Source organism: Anastrepha ludens, chromosome 6 (assembly GCF_028408465.1).
Source record: "Anastrepha ludens isolate Willacy chromosome 6, idAnaLude1.1, whole genome shotgun sequence".
In the NCBI taxonomy this organism is placed as follows: Eukaryota; Metazoa; Arthropoda; class Insecta; order Diptera; family Tephritidae; genus Anastrepha; species Anastrepha ludens.
The window spans coordinates 35,954,468-35,975,913 of record NC_071502.1 but is presented as its reverse complement, the minus strand read 5'-3'; the positions used below and the strand labels follow the sequence as shown (position 1 = coordinate 35,975,913).

General features: G+C 36.1%; 1 protein-coding gene across 1 annotated transcript in view; it reads right to left on the bottom strand.

Moving 5' to 3' along the window:
* The window catches only part of LOC128866352 (uncharacterized), a 69,189-nt gene that overhangs the window by 16,765 nt on the left and 30,978 nt on the right, over positions 1-21,446 (bottom strand). The window contains exon 3 of the mRNA XM_054106999.1: positions 7,268-8,245. Within this exon, the coding sequence (XP_053962974.1) occupies positions 7,268-8,245 (978 nt within the window). The remainder of the gene's footprint in view (positions 1-7,267; positions 8,246-21,446) is intronic.

Sequence of the window (21,446 nt, the reverse complement as noted above, 5' to 3'; positions counted from 1 at the left end):
AGATCACATTGACATTGTATCGAGGCATTCCCAGAAGCAAGTCTGTTATTGTTTTGCTATAAGAGAGGAAAGTGGAGAAATACGTTTTGCGGCGTTGATCCACAGAAAAATGCATATATGTAGATGTATGTGCAAAAGTCCCCCTAAAAATTTTCTGAGGGCACGCCTGTACCTACGCATGCACATACATACATATTTAGGTAAGTATATGTGAATGTGATGTAGATTCGAGTGTATGCACGCATACATTGCAGATGCCCATGCAAATGTAATCGAAATATTATAGAACTTTAATTTTTCAATGAAATACCATCAAAGGGCCACACGCACACGCACACACACACAAATATGTTTGGCCGCCAACCAACATAGCACGTGTTAAGCAAGGTCTATATCTGCTCCATTTGTGTATTCGACAACACGAGTGCAGAATCTGTCTGAGACCAACCCTTAGATTCTCTCAAATATATCTATATGTGCATATGCATGTATTTATATCTCTATAGGCCACAAATCTCTTAACGAAAAAGTGACACATGGATGTTTTTTTAAAGAAAACTGATTTTTTGGGTTCTTACATTTTCTCAACCAAAAAAGTCGAGTACAAAGTATGCAGTTAATTTGGAATTCAGCTCGAAAAGCTGAACACACTCAGTGGAATAACGGTGCGAGAGACTTAGAGCTTTTTCAGAGTGTGCGACTCTCTCCTCAGTTACTCAGTTGGAAACTTCCAGAGAGCTTAAAAATCAAAAAGAAAACATACTTCTTGCGTTGGAAAGGAATGAGAGCGAGAGTGGAATATGCTAAATGGAACACTGAAAATGGAATATATTAAAATGTAAGGAAAGTGAAGTGAAAGGGTGAATTTACGCAATTCATACGCGAAAATACAAAATGCTAAGAAATAACTTTTTAAGGTAAATTAAGCCATGCTTACACACATGTAAACATATTTAAGTCAGTAACATATTCAGGACTGCGCTCATGCCCCACAATCCACTCGAGCAGTACCTGCATCTCTAGATATTTCAAATCTATGGCATATTTTTAAGGCCATTCAAATTTGTATATGTATGTATATGAATGCATGCATGCATGGAAGTAGCCGTTCGTTCATATGTATGTAGAAATCTTAAATATATATTGTACATATACATACATATAAACAATCAGAGAATTTAAGAATACGTCCGAAATTCCGCTGCTACTTTAGTTCTGAAAAACTTAACAAAAACATAACGAGGTCACGCTACAACGGAGGCCTACTACATACATATTTACGTACATACACAGATGTACGAATATTTAATACCTGTGTTGGGCATACAGCCTACTCTACAAGGGTTTGGCCTAGCAGTTCCCTATTTGTTTTTGCGATTTCCGTTTATTTTTCCTAAAATTGTGGGAAGCCTAGCGACAATTTTTAAGCAGTCTTTTAAATCTAAGCTGATTTTTGTGGATTCGTAGTCACATCAGACCGTTTAGACCACTAGTTTTGCCATTTCCTTTGAAATACTTTTCTGGATAGAACTTATGTCTTTTGAACAGAAGTTGGCAGCCTGCCTATTACCAAAAAAAATTGTCCACATTTTTTTCGAAATTTCTAGCTAGTGTACTCCTATAAATACACTTGGCTACAGCAACAGATTATTTAAGAATATAATTCAGTTACGAGTAGAGAGAAAGCGTTAACAGAATACCTTTTAATTGGAAAAAAGTACATTTGCCCATAGCTTAGGTTAGGTTAGGTTTGGCAGCCGCATCGCACATAGAGACAGCGATGCCACTTAGACCACGAAATGGGTCCGTTGTGAGCCGCAGGGGCTGGGCTACATTTCCCTTTCCATATTGAACCACTCTGGTTCTTGATATCTAAAGTGTATAGATTATCTCTATTCGTTAGGGAGTAGGATCTTAAATATCGGTTCCTGCTTCTGAGTAGAGCTGAGCATGTGCAAAATCATCACCTCCGACAGAAGTCATCCGTCTGCAGCTCCGACAGAAATCATGCATGCAAACGCCTAATCTCCTTGCATGATTTCCTATGAGACAATGTCCTGTGAGGGTCCCTACTAAGGTCCTAATTTGAAGTCTACCCAATTTTATAATACTCTTGGACAGACGTAGATTTAGCCTTGGCCATGTTTGCCTAGAAATTTCACACCTATTAGCACTAATCCACCTTCGATTTACAGAACTGATTAGTGCGTCCTTAATAAGAAGCTTACAAGTTGCGAGAGGTGTCCTCATAAAATTATTTATTTTTCGTTACAGATACTTTCTCTTGCAAATTGGTTAGCCCTACTGTTCCCTGGCATATCTCTGTGGCCTGGAACCCAGCATAAGATGACACGATATTGTTTGGCCATCTCAGGCGACAACGCAAGACACTCCTTGATGTTATTTGGAATGCATCAAGGGCCAGTAGGGTAGCTTGGCTGTCTGATAGAATGCAGATATCTGTTGATGATATTCTGTTGATCTCTAACCATTTTAAGGTTTCATGAATAGCGTTTATTTCCGCTTGAAAAACATTACTGTGATCTGGTAGTTTAAAGGATTCACTGATAAAAAGCTATTCGCAATATAACCCTGATCCTACACCGGTATCAATTTTAGATCCATCCGTGTAGATCTTAACGGGTGTGTTGGGTGATGGATCTTCTTCAAGATATTCCAGTCTAGAAGGGATTTTCATTAAGAAATTTCTTTCCAAGAAGAATCGGCGGGTGTTAGTCACAATCACTGAGTACATCCGTATAGGAGTCTAAGATGGTTGAATGTTCATGTGTGACAGTCTTCCATTGTGAGTTTGCTCTGAGCCTTAAAGCGGAGCAGGCCGCTGAGCATATTTGCAGAAGAAGTCTAGGGGTGGCAGATGTAATATGATAGCCAAAGCCATGAATGGCGTGGTTTTCACATTTGTCCATTCTCTTATTTTAAAAAAAAACTTTATTTAAAAAAATGCCTAAAATCAAAAAAAATATTTAAATAACAATTTAAAAAAATAAGCTAAAATCTAAACAAAAGTTAAATAAGAAGCCTGCTTCCGTTAAGAAGCTTCTGAGTAAATCAGAGAGAAGTTCACGACAAAGTTCAAGATATCACATTGCTGGTGAGCTTATAAATATTGCCATACAAAGCAATTCGTCTACACAGATTCTTTCCGAAGAGTCCGAACTCACATAATTAATTACCTAATCAAAGATAACGGTGCATCGATTGGCAGTATCAATGAAACGCTGGAGCTGTTCGCGTATACGAAAACAACATTCATGTTTTTCCGCCTCGATATTTATTCTAAAAAGCTTTATTTTTTTTCGTAGCTCTTAAGTATCTTACACTGAATGCCATCATGCCTTTTGACTTTCGTAGATAATTTAATTTTAATAATTCTTTTATGAAAATATAGTTCATGCTCCCACAAAACTAATATACATGTTTTGTGCAAATGTAAGAAACAAATTCAACGAATTTTTATCGTTCATGGGTGGATGGACCCAGCGGAGGCGTATGCCATCTGTCTATGTGCATCAACTTAGACAGAAACCTCCAGAATGAGCCCATTCTGAGTAACAGTCAAGCGCCACTCACGGCATTGTCATCTGTGAGGTTAAGTCCTCACTGGTTCTTGAGTGTATCGTGAAACAGAATTTGTTAAGAACGCACAATCGTATCCGGCTCGTATTGGTCCCCTGTCGCAGCAGTATAACTGGGAATGAAGTAGCGGATGCATTGGCTTGAGAGACTGCGACCTCGTTACCGGACTGAATGTTAATTTGAAATAAAAAAAAACACAAAACATAATTTATGAAAAAAGTGTAAATAAGCCATATTTTAAATAAATTTGTGTAGGCAAACAAGTTTTCTTTACATCCCTGTCAAGGTTGAACCTCATTTCTAAAGTATAATGAACTCCAGTTGATGAAAATTAATCAAATTGTAATTTAGTTTAAGATCAAGCAAAAAATTCAATTCAAAACTGGCACAAATCTTCGTAGAAATGCCAAAATATGCATATATATGCCCCTAAATGTATGCTTTATTATCGGCATCTTGAAAAAATCGACTAAGCAGTGGGTAAAGAACAAGAATTAGTTCAATATTAGGAGAACGGTAAATGAAGCAAAAGATAAGGGCAAAGATAAAAACAAAAATACACAAAAATAAAGACAAAGTTGAAGGCAAATTTTAATTCTTAATATGAGAACAAAGGTGAGAGTGCAAATGTGGATAAGCAAAAGTATGAAGATGAAGAAAGGCATGCAAGTGAGGTTAAAGGTAAAGATAAAGTTATTAATGGCTGTTCACAATACTCTAGCCAAAAACGGTTTTTTGGACATAAAATTAGATTTTGGGAGTGTGTAGAAAATTTCTCCTATTTAGTGTTTTAATGTCTGCATTTTGACCTCAGTTGTTGTGTTGATATTTGCCAATTTTTCTTGCGTACAATGCTCGAATATTTTAGTTGAGAAAAGCCAAGCCTGTCAACAAAAAAGAAAAACACGAACACTCAAAAATCAACGATATTTTGAAGCCATTTGAGACTTTCACTTTGTTATTCTTCAAATTCATATTCTAATTCTATAAAACTGGATACCCTAAAAATTCTGATTGAAAAGTTGAAAGTTTTGATGAAATTTTGAAAAATTTTGTACAAAGTGTGTAACTTTGCGTTAGCTGGTTCTCGACAAGCACGTGGGGGTTTTTCTTATCCCAAAATGCGGCAGTTTTGGCACTTAACATAGCCGCCGAGATGAAAATAGACTTCCTCAGAAAAAATGATTTTGACTTATTTTCATTAAATGCTGCTTTGGCTACATAACATTGACTTTGGAAACTTGTTTGGAATTGCACGACGTTTTTGAAGCGTAAAGCGCATCATTCCGTTCTATAGAGAAATGATATTGGTTAGGTTGGGTTAAATGGCTGTCCTTGCTTGGGGCCCACTTGGACGTATATAAAATGATATCGATGGACCACCCTGCACCTCATATTTACCTCTATAACAGATAAGATATTTAACAGATAGGTACAGGTAAGAGATAAGTAGCTATAAATGCCGTTACATATATGTAAATACAACTCTAATTTTTTACTAAATTCAATGTAGTTGTTAGCCTCGATTTAGAATGATTCATTACTGGTTAAATGAATATGTAATCCTTTTTCAAACCCATACATGATTTTGCTCATTCAATTCAATACCAAGGAGACTTTATGTAGGAGTAGTTTGGTTCTCAATCAGTCCAAAATAGGGTCTTAACGAAGCCACGCACCACAGAAGTCTTTCAATAACCCGGGAACGTTTACACACTTTATCAAATATGGGTCTGTTACTATTTCTTTAATCTGACTACCAGGTTGAAAATTGTAATTAATCTTTTTTAACTGTATTCGAAAGAACGTGATCGACAAATTCAAATATAATAAGAAGAAAAATAATAAGAACTAAAATAATAAGAAGAAAAAAGTATAAAAACAGATAAGTTGTGGAGCGCGTAAAAGTCAAAATGTAAATTTCAATCTGTCAAGATCATTTTTTTAATTAGTACAAAAATTATCCAAAAACCGAATTGGCTGATTAATATTGCGCCAACTTGTGTACTACGTTCGATCATCGATCAAAGCTGATTCGCTGTACGTATTTGAATATAACTTGAAAAGTTAATGGAGTCCCACTGTGAAACTTTAAGAGACGAAAAAATCTGAGGAGGTGTGGTTTTCATAAATGATAAAAAAAATGTTGCAAAAAGAAAAAAAATTGAAAAAAATTAAAAACAAAAAAAAATTTTTAAAAATTGAAGAAAGTAAAATATCTATGCACGACAAAAATCTGAGTGAAGTTTTTTATAGATGACAAAAAAAAAATGTTTAAGGTATGTATTATTCTAAAAAATACAAAAAAGAATTAAAAAAAGTAAAAATTTATAAAAATATTAAAAAGAACTGCATCTTTGTTTTTCCTTGTTCACTCCTCTCGGGGGTCTAGGGCCTCGACAAGATGTCTTGCGTTGGTTTCGTTAATCTATTGGATTTCTGACAGGGTAGGTGATTAGCCTGCCGCTACCAGTCCTAAATAGTGGGAATGCCCACCTATCGTCCCTTAGGAACAACGCCTTCTTGCTGCTTGGAGCGCCATCTGTGTTTCACATTTTTCTGCCAGAAGGATCGCACAGATGGTCGAAGACTTCGCTAGATTTGGTGTATCTGCACTATTACCGCGAATGTCCGCTTCCTCTTTCTGGCGCCACTGATACAATGTATAACTGTGTGTTTTTCTTTGTTTTTTTTTTCTTGTTGTAGTTGCCACAATTGAATTAATGCGCTGACTATTGTGCGGGAGTAAGGATGGAAATGATAAGTTTTTGGATTTGAGGAATGAGTGGAATAAATGCATTTACGCTAGACCACCGAGGTTTTAAAAAACTCCACAACAAACTTTTGAACATTGACTAAATCTCAAAATTATTAATTTTATCTCAAAATTTTTTTCAAACAAGCCAATTTGCAAGTTTTTGTGTTCACATATCCTAAAAACTTGCAAAGCAGGAGAAAGTGAGAGAAAAAAATGACATTTCATTTTGAGGGAAAGTGACGAGTTTTCGGAGGACAAATGGAAAAAAACAATTGAACGCAAAGTAAAAAAAAACTCGAATTAAAGTTTGCAAATTGAGTAAAAGTAGTGAATTTAAGTAAAAATTAGGATTCAAATGGGAATGTAAGTAAAAATATTTTAGATAAAATTCATAAAGTGTATTTGATTTGAATTATTATTATTCTGATTTAAAATTATTAAGTAGGAATCATTGGGCGATATAAAGGTATGCAGTTCTGAACCACAGCCTCCAGTCATCGTTGCTGCAGTTTCCGAAATAGAAAACGAAAGCACTGAAGGTGTCTTTAAAAAAAATGATTAAATGAATAGAGGGCACAAAATCAATTGAAGTGAATTGATTAACTTTCGAGTGGAGAGCGACATAGGATATCTATCCTAATTGATTAGGAAGAAAAGTGTGTACGTAATCGTTCGATTAGAGGGGTCGATGCCTCGCAGTTTTGCTTCAATATCATTGAAGTTTTTTTCGACCCTTTTTTATTTTCCTTTTAAGCATTAATGAGTCAAGTTTAAGTATAATTAGGGGGCTCATAGCTCAGTGCATCTGGATTTATGACAGTCGATCGATGTATATTATATAAATCGCATCCGAGTGAACAAATTATCTATGTGCATATGTATGTGTGTATGGTATATTTAAGTACTTACTTTGCAATCGTCACACTGGTGAATCTGTGAATACACCTGTCGGCAATCGAAGCGAAAAAGTATTTCTGCTAGTTCGCAAGTGATGCGGGTGGCCAGCACATCCAAGTCCATGACATCCATAAGAATGCGAACACACTCCACGCCGCCGCTTAGGGTGGCATTTAATGCGACAGTGTGTAAGGCGCTGAAGACATTACGCTCGCAGCAATGGTGAAGACGTAGCGAACGTAGCCGAGCTGCCAATTCGCCGGGCGATTTAAATGTACACAAGTGCGCCGGACTCGTCTCCTCCGTATCGCCCAAGTAATCAAGGCACTGTTGTTCTTTCTGTTGATGTTGCTTTTGTTGTTGCAGTGGTGGTTGTTGTTGCTGTTGTTGTTGCTCTCTATAACCGGGATATTGTTTCTTTTGCTTGTTGTTGTTGTTGTTGTACGTACGGCCAGTGTTACTTTCGTATTTCGAACCGAAATTTATATAGTCGGAATATTCATATGGCATCCTAGACTCAGCCTGATTCGTATTGATTTTCACAATGTTATTGTTGGTCTGATGCTGTCGATTGCTGCTGGCGAGGGCGAGTGCAATCGCCATATTATCGTATTGTTGAGCTTGGAAAGGCTTCATTCGAACTAAGGAAGTAGATGCCGCATTCCTCACTTTTTTTCTGGACTGTTCCATTATTCCTGTGCCAAATAAACCTTGATCACCATTTGAGATTTCAGTGCTGTCGTTGCCTTTCCAGGGGTTCAAATCCCGACGCACTTTCAGCATTTTTCCGCTTTGGTGATGGTTATCAGTAGATGTCTTAAGATTAACTTTATAATTTCTTTTTAAATTACTGTTATTATTGTTAGATTTTGTATTAAAATTATTATTAAATATACTTGATTTTAATCTTTCACATGAAATGGGACAAGCTGGGGGGCCGGGACCTTCATCGACCCATGCCACAGGCAATGTGCCAGCGGAGCATTGACCCTGAAAATACAATAAAATAAATAAATTTATTTTAAGTTTTGATATTTTTACTAAAATTGCTATTCATGAAAAAAAACCTCATTATATAATTATAATTTTTGTTACCAAGATAATCGAGAGTTGTAAAGCCGAATTTTACGCATATTGTCTATAAAAAATAAATATTTACTAATCTGGTACATTTTTAATAACTTTTTTAATAATTAGTGGTGGTTTGTTTATTAGATTTTATAGAGCTCTCGACTTTCTTCGCACATTTTCGAACAGCCCGGGCGTATGAGCAACGAGCGCCCGCTCACCTGCTCGATGCTTCCTACTCGAAAAGTATGATATATCGAGTTTTTTTCGAGTCATTTGAGTGATGCTGGTTCCGATTATTTTGACTTTTTTAAAGTTTTCCCATTTATTTACACACAGCTAAGGAAATGCTGGCAAATAAAATTGTCTATTTTTGTTCAGTTGTTCAAATTTTTCTAAATTACGAACAAACATTTGAGCAGTTGAGCAATTGACGAGATTGGAATGGGTGTAGAGCTACTTGAGCTGCTTGAGAGCTCTATTGGATATATATATACATACAAGTACATAGCCATACATACGGCTCTTAGGGTGAGTAATTTTTTTTTTTTTTTGACATCGTTCCTAGCAGATTCAGATTTTACATTAAATTCATAGAAAAAAACCCACTAGAAAGACAATTTCGAGCCTACCAATTTTAAAAGAAGCTATATTTATTTAAGTTGTACCCCTTTTGCGTTTCGTGGATAGGTTTTTCGTTAAGAAATGCATTAATCGTTAAGGTTCGTTACGACCAGGCTGGTCATTGGTGTTAAATGTTGGAACGATCTGGCTAAAATTAAGCGTTTGCAAGTCTGAGACTCTGACCTTTTGTTCGAAATGTAATAATAATTTACATACATACGAAGATCGCTGGAAAATTCCGCGAAAAAAAAAAACTATTTTATTGTTTGCTGTAAGTCTTTTTTTATTTTTCGACATAGTCTCGTTTAAGCTTACTCACTTCGTCCAACGCTGAATAGTATTAAAGAATTTGTTCAAGTCTAAAAAAAAGCCATTCGTTTTTGCAATCACCTCCTCGTTTGAATAAAATCTTTTTTTTTTCTTCAATAGCACTCGAAAAATACACCGATCAGTCTAAAGCTTGGTGTGTGTTCTTCTAAGAGCTGTTACGAACTAAACATAGCCTCGATATGCGCGATCTTTCTGACCCCCGTACATATATAGTTCAAGTTCAAAAAGGCAGATTAGGTTTTTTCAATTTCCTAACCAAAAGTAAAGTTAACACAAGAACTCAAGCCGGCCGATCATTAACAACGTCGTGTGTTTGCTGATTGGGTCGTTGAAATGCATGAAAATGATCCGGAATTCCCATTCCCGGATGAGGCCCATTTCCACCTCAGTGGCTTCGTCAACAAGCAAAATTGTCGGATCTGGGGATCACAAAATCCCAGAATTATTATTGAAAAGCCTCTCTATCCTCAATGTGTGACTGTTTGGTTCAGTTTATGGCCCGGCGGAGTCATTGGACCTAACCATTTTGAAAATGAAGATGGAGCAACAGTTACGGTGGATGGATTGCGCTTTCGAGAGATGATTAACAATTTTTTACAGTCGGAATTGGATGGTATTGATCTGGACAACGTTTATTTTCAACAAGACGGCGCTCCATGCCCCACAAGCAACGAAACCATTGATCTTTTACGGAAATAACACCTAATATTGGAAAACTCTTCCCAAACACTCCTTCTCATTTGTCTAAGGCCCAACATTTTTCTTGTAAGTCTGTCCTAAGAGATTCTCCATAGGATTTCAATGCTGAAATTATTTTCGGCATTAATGCGGATAAATAAACGCAGACTCTTACAATTTCAAAATTAATGGGTGGGGAAACGTGAGTGCGCCGTCTGTTTGTTTGATGACGAGCTACCTTCTCGTCTTGTCCTGTTTCACCACCAGACCAATTCGCCTTGCTTCTGTATCCAGAAGAGGCAGAACTAACAGCGCAGTTTTTGAGGCAGATGATGTCAATATCATCGAGCGGTTAAGTTCTGCGACTCACACAATCTTTTCTAGCATCAGATTAAAGAAGTCATACGACAACGAGTCACCCGATTTTAAACTTCGTTTGGTAGAAAATGGTTGGGAGAGTCGGAGAGGTCTTTCTCAGCTCTGATGGAGCTGCTGGTATTGTTCAATATCATCTTGCGCTGATACCAAATTCAGACACCGCGACGTATTTTCTACACCTTTTCATGCTGTTGAATGCGGTTTTATAATCGACGAAAATGGTTTGTGCCGATTCTCCATACAAGGATCTTTTCCAAGACTTGGCGTATTATGAATATCTTTTCGGAGTTTATATGGCCTTTGTAGAACAGCGATTCCTCTTCTACTGGAAGAAACGCCAATTCTGGAAAGTGATAGAGAAATTATTTTTCATAACGAAGGATGTGTATCACTATTAGGGAACATCTCGATGATTGCTTCGCTTCCCATTGGACTAGAAGAGGGAACCTTAGTACCTTAGCTGGATCACGTAATTCAACGGGAAAGCATTTTTATGTCCGATGTTGGACCACAGAGTTACTTTATTCAGTAGAAATTGGGACTGGGAGAATTGAGTAGAAATAATTAGGCAAATCTTTGAAAAATAGAGATAGAGGAGATGCAATTAAAAATGTCAACCACCGAAATGCGAAATAGGAACAGAAAATGTAGTGGAAATCAAAGTTCAAACTTCAAAAAAAAAAAAAAAATAGTAAAATAAACTTTTATTGATAAGCAGTTTATTTCTTCAACTCACTTGGAGTCAGCTTAGCTCACTAAAATTGGAGTCAGCTTAGGTGTTTACGTTCTTATTCTGCGAATTAAGCTGCTATCTTCATGTACGATGTCGAAACTGCGAGGGAATTAAATTTCAAAGTTTTTGATGATATTTGCGTTATTTATTTTTTCGCGACCTACATAAGAAAAGTCTTGATTTTTCAGCAAGCGTGAAATTTCAAAGCGCTTCAATTATTAGGATATGTACATAGATATTTATTTGACTGCCTTGGTGAAATATTTAGTAAAGAAAGATGCGAATATGTTTTCAGAAAATTTTAATTTATTTTTTGTCTTTTATGAACAAAGTATTGCCAATGCATAGACATTTTTGCGAAAATCATAATCGTTCAAATCCTAGGCTTCGAACTAAAATGATGTACGGACACTTGTGTTCAATATAACAGCAGCGCTAGACATTGTAAAGTTTTGAAAATTCATTATAAATTAAATAAATTTCTTTTATAAAAATATGGTTTATAATACAATAAAAAACGAATAGCTTTAGGTTTAGAACTTTGCAGAAAATTTCAAAAAAATTAAAAAACTTTTCATGAATATTTCAAACTTTTTATTAAAATTTTTTAGAAAAATTTCGAGTATGCACAGAGAATTTTGCTGGGATAAAAAGCTAGTTCAAGTGCCTGCAAAATCGCTATGATTTTTTACATTTTTTTTTTTTTTGCTGGCGGTCTTGCACATTTTTTCTATATAAAAAAAAATCGAGCATTCGTTTTATGGGAAGCAAAAAAATGATTAAAAATTGACAAAAATGTTGAAGCACTTTAAACTTGCACCAAAATGAATGAACTACTACAAAATTACCCACAAGGAGTTGCTCTAAAATTCTGATTACATAAATTGAAATTTTGATGAAAATTTTTATAATTTTTTTAAATTTTGTACAAAGTTTGGAACTTTAAGGCTTTTGGTTTGTTTGTATTATGAGCTGTATTTTTATTATTTTTTTTTTTTTTATTGACATTTTCACGTTATTGGGGAAAGGCAACTCGTGTTTTTCTTTTGCAGCCATCGCCGTTTGCGAATCAAAAAGTGCGTCAAAGCTCCAATGTTAATTAATATTAGATATAAAAGAAAATGAAATGTAAATGACATAAAATTATTTATAGATTTTCACAATTGCAGCGTGAAATATTGTTTTTCGTTTATCGTTCCATTAACCTCCTTAAGGGGGAACGCCACTGTGTGGGGTCAAAAAATTTTCGATTTTTGGGATTTTTTTTTGTAAGTAGGAATGATTATTTGAGGACCGGACAAAAGGCAATTTATTATATATGTATTAAATTATGTTGATGTAAACTTTCTCTTATTAAAATATATTCATAATTGACAAATTTATGTGCATAAACGTAACGAGATAAAAAAAGGTATGTCATCTGGTAGCAGCGATACAGCAATGAATAATCATCTGAAATCAAAAAACCAAACATTTTATTAATCTACACAATAGTGGCTTTCGTTGAACGTAGCCGTTTTTTGTTATTTTTTTTTTCACCACTTTTTTGGTTTTCAGCAGGCCAACGATAGCCAATGCTATAACAAAAATTTTGAAAAAAAGGAAATTAAAATCGGTTCATTAGTCTTCGAGAAATCGTTGCCACTGTATCAAAAAAAAAAGTCGTTTCAAGAAAAACGCGTTTGAAATAAAGCATCGTATCGTAAGCGCTACGGGGCCGAACCGACGAACTCACTTAAGTGCACATAGAATCGGGAATAAAGCGAATTTCGCTTTAAAATTTTTACCACATTTTCTTGAGTAGCTATACTAACAATTTATGCAAACAAAAAATCTATTTTTTTTAATTTTCACAGTGGTGCTCCCCCTTAAATATTTTACATTATTTGTTAACACCCTGTTTGCTTTCTTTAAAGCTATTGATTTTATAGTACATTTAAATGTTTCAATGATCAAGCATTTACGTTATTCTTGAAATACTTAAGTAATGGGTTAATTAAAAAACTGCCCAGATGTAGTTTTAAAATAAAATAACTAAAAATTTAGATTCTCTCTAGTTTTACTATTTTTATTCAAAATATAAATAGCTCTTTACGATTATATGTAATTTAGATGCCCACCATGACCGTACATATCTACAGGTAACATCCCCCAAGCAGTCGCCGTCGATTCATGAATGCCTAATTGTTGACGACGGCGAGATGTAGAACGTCGAAGTGGAAGGTTGTGCATCAACAGTTTTCGCCACAGCAGAAATGTTCTCAACAGAATGCCCAGTTCTTGGTCTGCCAGTCCTTTTCCTAACCTCGACAGAACCAAATTCTTGAAGTTCGTTCACCTACCTTTGAATTTTCGACTCATTCGTACGTTCGTTCTTAAAGATCGACCATTTTCAAAGTAAGTTTCAATAATTTTAAAGCATTGTTTTACTGTACGAAATTGTTACATTTCTACTTGAAAAATGCCAAAAATTTTATAAAAAAGACACCGTCTAGGAATTATCCCCTACTGACATCTAAGCTTCACTTTTGAAAGACCTCTACATAAAAATGCTATACATATACATACATACATAACTACATGTGCCTAGATGTATTGTACTTATTTACTTGCGTACGTGTGCTGTTACTCTACACGTGTTTTCCCTGCCTCGCTTGTTTGCCAACTTTAATATTACCTAAGAAGTATCAGGTGTATTTTACACGCCACTATTTACGGCTCAAATTTGTTAAGGATCTATTAACCTTAATGATAAGGCAAGGATTAAGTACACCGCGTATACAACATGAACAAAGTTGGCATATCCTGGCACACATTTATTTGTGTGCATTTTTACCTTGCAGAGAATTCAACTGATTCCGAATAGCAAATCAAACTTGCTTTCCGACCGCCCAAGCGAAGTGAACCAGTCCAATAATGGAGTCTAGCGAGTATGCGGCTGCTTTTGCATTAACCACCTGACGCTGGGGATTTTTTTTTTCAGAAAAATATGTGGAACCAAAAAACATCAGTTCTTTTATTTCGAATTTAAAAAGCTCATATATTAAAAAAAAAAAAAAAAAAATTACAAATAGAAAAAAATAGGTTTATTATTTATTTCAATATTACATATGGAAAATATAAATAAAATAACTAATAAAAATTTGTAAGCTGATTTTGTATGGCATATATAAAACCATGGCTCCAAATATAAACCAACATTTTATAAAATGTAATAAAAGAAAAAAAAAACATGGTGTAGCCGGTACAAATGACAAGAAGCGATTGGCAAGCACAATTCGTTCATGTGTCGGCTGTAATACAAACATGTCGAAACCTGTGCACAGCATTCGGGTGATCTGTGAGCAGCACTCGGGTGAGCGCTGTTCATTTAAAATGCGGTTAATGTTTCTGATAGAGGAGAAACTTACTAAAAAACTGGGCATTATGTTAATTGATAGAAAAGCGAAGCCTATAGGTGTGACAGGGCAGGAGAACAAGAGCGGTTTGTTCCCATTGCTTTGTTGATATTTACGATGTTTACATTACAGTGTTGTAAGTTAAAGTTTTATGTAAAACGAATGTAAAAGCAGTCTGAAATTTAACATATTTCATAATTGTGAATAGCATAATAAGACTTTCACAAGGTTTTGGATAAGTAAAATAATTTTTCAAAACAAATTATTGTTTCTTTATAGATATGGTTTTAGTAAGTATTTTGTTCATATGTTGGTTAGCTTATTACTAAACTAAATTAAAGATATAACGAAAGATTTCATGAAAAAATACAATAAAACAAATATTAAAAATAATTGGTTATCTCTCAAAAATGCAAATAATTAATTATCTCAGTCGACTTGTTTACTACAAAAAAGGTTATTGAAATAAGAACATCCAACTCTTTTTTACACGATTTTGAAATAACACGGATGACCAATAAAATTTTTACACGCAAACTAAAAAACAACAAAACTAAAGAAAAGAACAATTGTTCTAAACAAAACACAATTTCTAGAAGAAGTAAAATTTTTTCATATACATACATCACACATACATACATGCATACATATGTTCTATGAAAGCTTGCACGATAAGCACATTTTAGAACTAACAAAATCTGATTGGACTAACATTTTCTTACTCATGACCCTGACTTGGTGTGAGTGAGCATCAAAATTTCAACGTAATCTTAGTATTGTGTAGCTGGATACCAAGAATTGTATGAGAAAATTGTGGAAATAAAGTAGCAGCCATTAATAACAGACTTTATAACAACAATAAAACCAATAGAGGCCGCCGTTAATTAAGAACGAAACTCTTCATTTGAATCAAACCCGACAGATGAACTGCTGGACATATCTGACTTTGTAGCTGACTTAACTACTGGCGAAAGAATTTTTAATGCAGTACCCAAAACAGGTGGACGCTTGCCATCAATTAGCGATAACTTTTACTCCTAATCTCAATTTAAACTTGTATATGTTTTATGTATTTATGGATTAATTTTAGACAAATGTATTTCTACTTTGTTTTTTTTTTATAAAAAGTTATTTTTGTTTTGTTTCTTAAATATATGAACATCATTTTTTCCATAGGTCTTTGGGAAAATATTTCAAGTTATTTCATTTATACGATTTTTTACACAACTTAAAAAAAAACTTTAATTGGCATTTAGTCGATTGGGTGTACCATTACAATTATTTTTTATTATTTTTAAAATTATTATTTTTAATTTCTAAAACGATTACTTTCAATAAAGTCATTATAAAATATTTTTTCAGTATCACTGTTTTTTGCATCAGGAAATGAAACCAGACATTGTGGTCCCCTTAGATTTACCCCACAGAGCCGATTTTCAACTCTGATGAGTCTGATAGGCAATACTATGCACGCCGATGTTTTCGTTTTCCTCCCGGCCATCTTAATGTTCATACATATCTTTAATCAACCACAAAGTGTGAGCTAAATTGCGACTCTAAAGCTTGCTGTACATAATAAATTTATTGCCGAGTTAATATCTGCCTAAAGTATGTAGCCAGTTCATAAATGTATGCATAAACAAACAAATGCATGTGCGCATATTGCCACATTTCTACATATTCGTACACAAACGCAAAGCGGCATAGTTTTTGAGCCACCCTCCCTCCCACTTGTGCGTGATTTTGTGTAGACTGTCTGTTTAGGTGCAGACATAGTAGCTGACATTTGCCCAGTGCCGACACACTTGCAAAGAGGCTCATCCACCTCCTCATACAAATAGAACTTGTGCAATTGGCCGCTTCACACGAACGTCAACATGTCACGAATGCCCCCTGAGGCTATCGTCACTTTTCCTTGATTGTGCGCCTAAAACGTCACTTACCTCTGCTAGAATGACACTACTGTTGCACTTTTCTTAAATGTCCGAACGCTGGAATTTATCTGGCGTTTAGCCAACAATTATTTTAAAGAAACTAAAGAATACTTTAATACAGTCGTTCTAGCGTTCTAGGGGAAAGTGAAATTTTATTGATTTATTAATTGATTTTTTGTTTGTTTTAGTGTTGATGTTTGGTCAATAATAAAGTTGTTTTTCTGTTTCTATAATAGATTTGGTCAAAATTAAAATTTTTGTAAATGTACATATATATGCACGTACGTAAATTGAAAATTCTGAAAATCATATCTTGCAAAACTGCATTCTTTATTAGTTTATTTTACTCTGCGTAACGTAAATAAGTCAGAGCTTTTGCGCTGAAGTCCACTTGTGTGGTGTTATTCTACCTGCTTCGGTTAGTTAGTTTGCCATCATTATGAACTGTATCCATGTGTACATATTTGTGCAGAAGTAGTAGTGCAACTGCTAATGGCTATATTTCTGATTTTTTCACAATAAATACATGCATTTATGTCATTTACATGCGCAAAGCCTCAGCTGTGGTGCACGACAAATAGACCTACACATTCGCAACACTAACGCCATTACTCAACTCATGTTTCTCACCTACCGTGCCTGTTCCCGCAACGAGCGTGGTGATAATTGTCGTTTCTAGTGTTTTTATTGTTTTTGGCTTTAGTTTGCCGTTGTCAGTTCTACTGCGCTGCTGGCAATCTTGCCACTTTTGATTGCGCATGTCTTCTCACTTCTATCCTTCCGCCTTAGTTTCGCTTCCATTTCGCTGCTCTCAATACCAATGGGTCTTTTGTAACGGCATAGTCCAACGCTGGAGGTTCTCACAAACAATAGCTACGTTTTTTATTGTGTCTTTACATTGTTTTTGTTTTGTTTGTTCATATTCTTTTAAAAAAATTATAATGAGTACGGGGTAAGGTATGGAACTCATCCTTAAATAGGATAAGTATGCACCCCTTATATTACCTACATACATACGTAATGTGTATGTATGTACTCGTATATTTATATGCATGCATATTCAGAAGTGGGGAAAGGAGTGAGAACGGGGAACGCTGACATGTTAAGGTAAGGTTATGTAGCCAATTTTGAAAAGGAAAAGCGTGAAATACGAGTCGAGGTTAAGTAGTAAAACTTTAAGTGTTGCTTTTGGTGTTTAGGCTGAGTATACTTGTAAGCGTATTTATGTCTCTAGGCGTGGAAAGGGTGCAAGAGAAAAAATAGGGAAGTGAAAATACAAACACAAACACAACCATTTTAATTGTTATTCAAATATTTCTTCTTTTTTATTATGTGAAAGAAATGCTTTGTATGGTCATGTGCACTTACAAACATATTTATGTATGTATGTGTATGTGCGTCTGGTTATGCTCGTAATATTTACATGCGGGCGCTTAATTTGCGTTTGAATTTTAAATGACCTCGAATTATAAAAACAAACCGCGAAAAATTTGGAAAATATTTACCTTTATTGTACCCAGATTCATGTTTTACCAACACGTGTGTATGCGTGCAATACAAACATATGTCAGTATATTGGCAAGTACATTTTTGTTATGCAAGGTGACACACAATTAATCGCCCGATTTTGAGTTTGAATAACTTTTTTACTAAATAAGAAATGAATTTGCGTGATGGATATCTTGATTTTGAAATGGTAATCTTTATTTGTGATGCAGCTTCCGGGGTTCACAGATGTCAAATATGATTGACGGACGATGTCTTTTGCAAACAATAAAATTTTGCGCCACCTTGTATATGCGCATTTAAAATGCAACCATTTTTTTGGCATTACTTTAATACCTGTTTTACATTTTTATGGTTTAGCGAACATACGTACAGGCCGGAACAAATGATAGCCCATTAACATATCGACCAATTTTGGCAATTTTTCGAGTTTTTCTTGAACGTCAATTATAAAGGCACCAGCAAACACCATATAAATCCAATTGCCCAATTTTATTTTTAAATTATGTATCGTCTCAATTCCACGGTTTTTAATTAGAATTGTTGGTGCAAACTTGTAGGAAATATATTTTTGGTGCCTTCTTTTTGACGTTATATTTCCTTGGTGCTTACTGTTTGGGGCGTTCTTTGGTCCCAATTTTTTTTGTGCCTACTTTTTGGCGCTTATTTCCGTTTCCTGTCTAGTGCTTGTGTGTACTATAAAGTGCTATCCATTCCGGTGTCGGATTTATTGGTATTGCGGTAATTTGTGCCGTTGCTGCGTTCCTGGAATCGCAGCGTTTGTGCGGGTAATAAACGCTCGGACTACTGCGCGTTGTTGCCACGGCTCGTGTCCGGCGTTTACCTACACCGGTCGACCCTTCTCCGTTTTTTTGTAAATTTTGTCTATTTGTATTCTCTGCAAATTTTGTGAATTTATTTAGATATATATTCTTTCTCTCTCTCTCTCTCTCTCTCTCTCTCTCATTCCCTCTCGGGTCTCTCCCTCTTTCTTTGTCTGCCTTGAAAGTTTCACTTCTGTTATGTGTACTACGCTAAACGCACTTTTTTTAACAAATTGTGATTAAACATTTTAAAATTCATCGAATTTTTATAAATTTGGTTGATTGGTTTGAGTGGTGGTTCACTAGGAATCCAATTGGCGCTTCCGCACCATTTTGCTGCCAGATCCCTGCTACCAACAAGTTATGCAGGTTATACCTTCTTCTCTTTCTTAATTGGCGCGATTACCGCTCACGTGATTTTGTCGAGCGCCAGTAGTATCTCGGGCTAACCGGCGCCAGTTGGACACACCAAGTGAAGCCAAGTCCTTCTCCACCTGATCTTTCCAACGCAGAGGAGGCCTTTGTCTTCCTAAGCTACAACCAGCTGGTCCCGCGCCGAATACTTTTAGAGCCGACGAAGTCCTGTATCTTTATTCGCTGCGCTATGTCTATGTTGTCGTAAAGATCATATAGCTCCTCGTTCCATCGCCTGCGATATTCAACGTCACCAACGTGCAAAGGTCCAAAAATCTTCCGCGGAATCTATCTCTCAAATATTTCAAAAACGCCTCATCGGATGTTGTTATTGTCCACGCTTTTGCGCCATACGTTACGAGGGGTATAATTAGAGCCTTATAGAGTGTCAGTTTTGTTCGTCGAGAGATAACTTTACTACTCAGTTTGTAAATATCATCGGCATACTCCAACAATTGTACGCTCTTATAAAAAGTTGAGCTTGAGCGATTAAGTCCTGCGACTCGCACGATTATTTCCAGCATCAGATTAAAGAAGTCACACGACAGCGAGTCAACCTGCCTGAAACCTCGTTTGGTATCAAATGGCTCGGAGAGGTCCTTCCTAATTCTGACAGCGCTGCTGGTGTTGAGCAACGTCATCTTGCATAACCGTGTTAGTTTTGCGGGGGTACCAAATTCAGACACCACGGCATACAGATAACTCCTTTTCGTACTGTCGAATGCAGCTTTGAAATCGACAAAAAGAAGGTGTGTGTCGAAGAAGGTTGTTGTTCTTTAGTCGCGTTATCGCTATTCTCACCTCGTCATGGTCGGGTAACGGAACGAAAATTCCGTCGTCGACGATTGGGGTATCGTGAGCTGCACATTCTACACTATCTCTGTGACATGCGCAGCTATCACTGTTTAACAGTTTCGAGAAGTGTTCCCTCCATAATTTAAGATTGCTCTGTATGTCAGTCATCAGTACGCCATCTTTGTTCTTGCAGGAAAACGTCCCGCTCTTAAAACCTTCTGTAAGCCGCCGAACTTTAGGGGTAGAATTTTCGGGCGTTGTTCCTGTTGGCCAGCATCTCAAGCTCCTCGCCCTCACGTATTTCGGCCTCTCGTTTTTTCTTTCGGATAAAACGTCTGTCTCTCTTCCTTTTTTAGCTCTCTGTAGCGATCCCACATGGCTCGCGTTGGACCCGATCGCAGCGTGGCTCTATAGGCGGCATCTTTTCTTTCTGCGGCAGGAGATTTCTTCTTCGGCGGCGGTACGAAAGGGAACGAGAAATGTTGCTCCATTGCTCGTGCATGTCGGTATTGTTGGGCTGTACTCTCTGAGAGCAGGAGTGAAAGTCGAGTGGCGAATCTTCTGGCTGTCTGTTGTGATTGCAGCTTTTCGATGTCTAACATTCTTTGCGTAGTTAGATGGACGCTTTTCGCTGCACAGGGCGTGTGCGCAGTTTGGCTGCAACAAGGTGATGATCCGAGTCGATGTTGGGTCCTCGAATCGTACGTAGAAGTGTGTCTTCCATCTATCACAACATGATCGATCTGATTTCGCGTTTTTCGATCGGGAGACTGCCAGGTAGCTTGGTGTATCTTTTTATGCTGGAATCTGGAGTTGCAGACTACCATGTTTCGGGCCCTGCCGAAGTCGATCAGCCTCTGTTCGTTACCGGATGTTTCGTTGTGCAGGCTGAATTTTCCGACTGTGCGACCAATTTTTACAAAAATAAATAAGTAAATAGCCAAAACCTGTCGATATGTGGTGCCTTTTTAATAATTTCGGGAGGTGTACATGTAGAAGTAGAAACTTGCATTGCAATGACAAGGCCACAATTATGGCAGTCTTGTGATTGTGATAAATTCTTTAAAACTTCAATTTAGTTCATAGAAAATAATACCATGGCAAATACAGTTCAAAACATAAAAATTGCTAGGTTTTCCCACTTTCTTTTTCAAAAGCTTTTAATACTCGTATATCATTTTTGTTTTTCTATGTCATTTCAAAGAAAACCATAATTTTTAGGCTTAATGCCAAAAAAAAAAACAACAAAAAAAAAACAAAGAAAAAATTCGGTTAATTCTCCCCTTTTTATATTATTATTTCTAGATCAACTAGTGCTTTTATGAATGGTTTAATTCGCTCTCAGCGAATGGCAGTAAATGTGACACATTTGTGTTTTCAAATTCCAATCAGAGACAATTTATCAAATTCAAATAACAAGAGCCCGAAAGCCCCCACCCCGCCATTTGATTTGTTACTACTTTGCCAAACACTTCATTTGCATTCACATTTGCATTAACAGTGCGGACA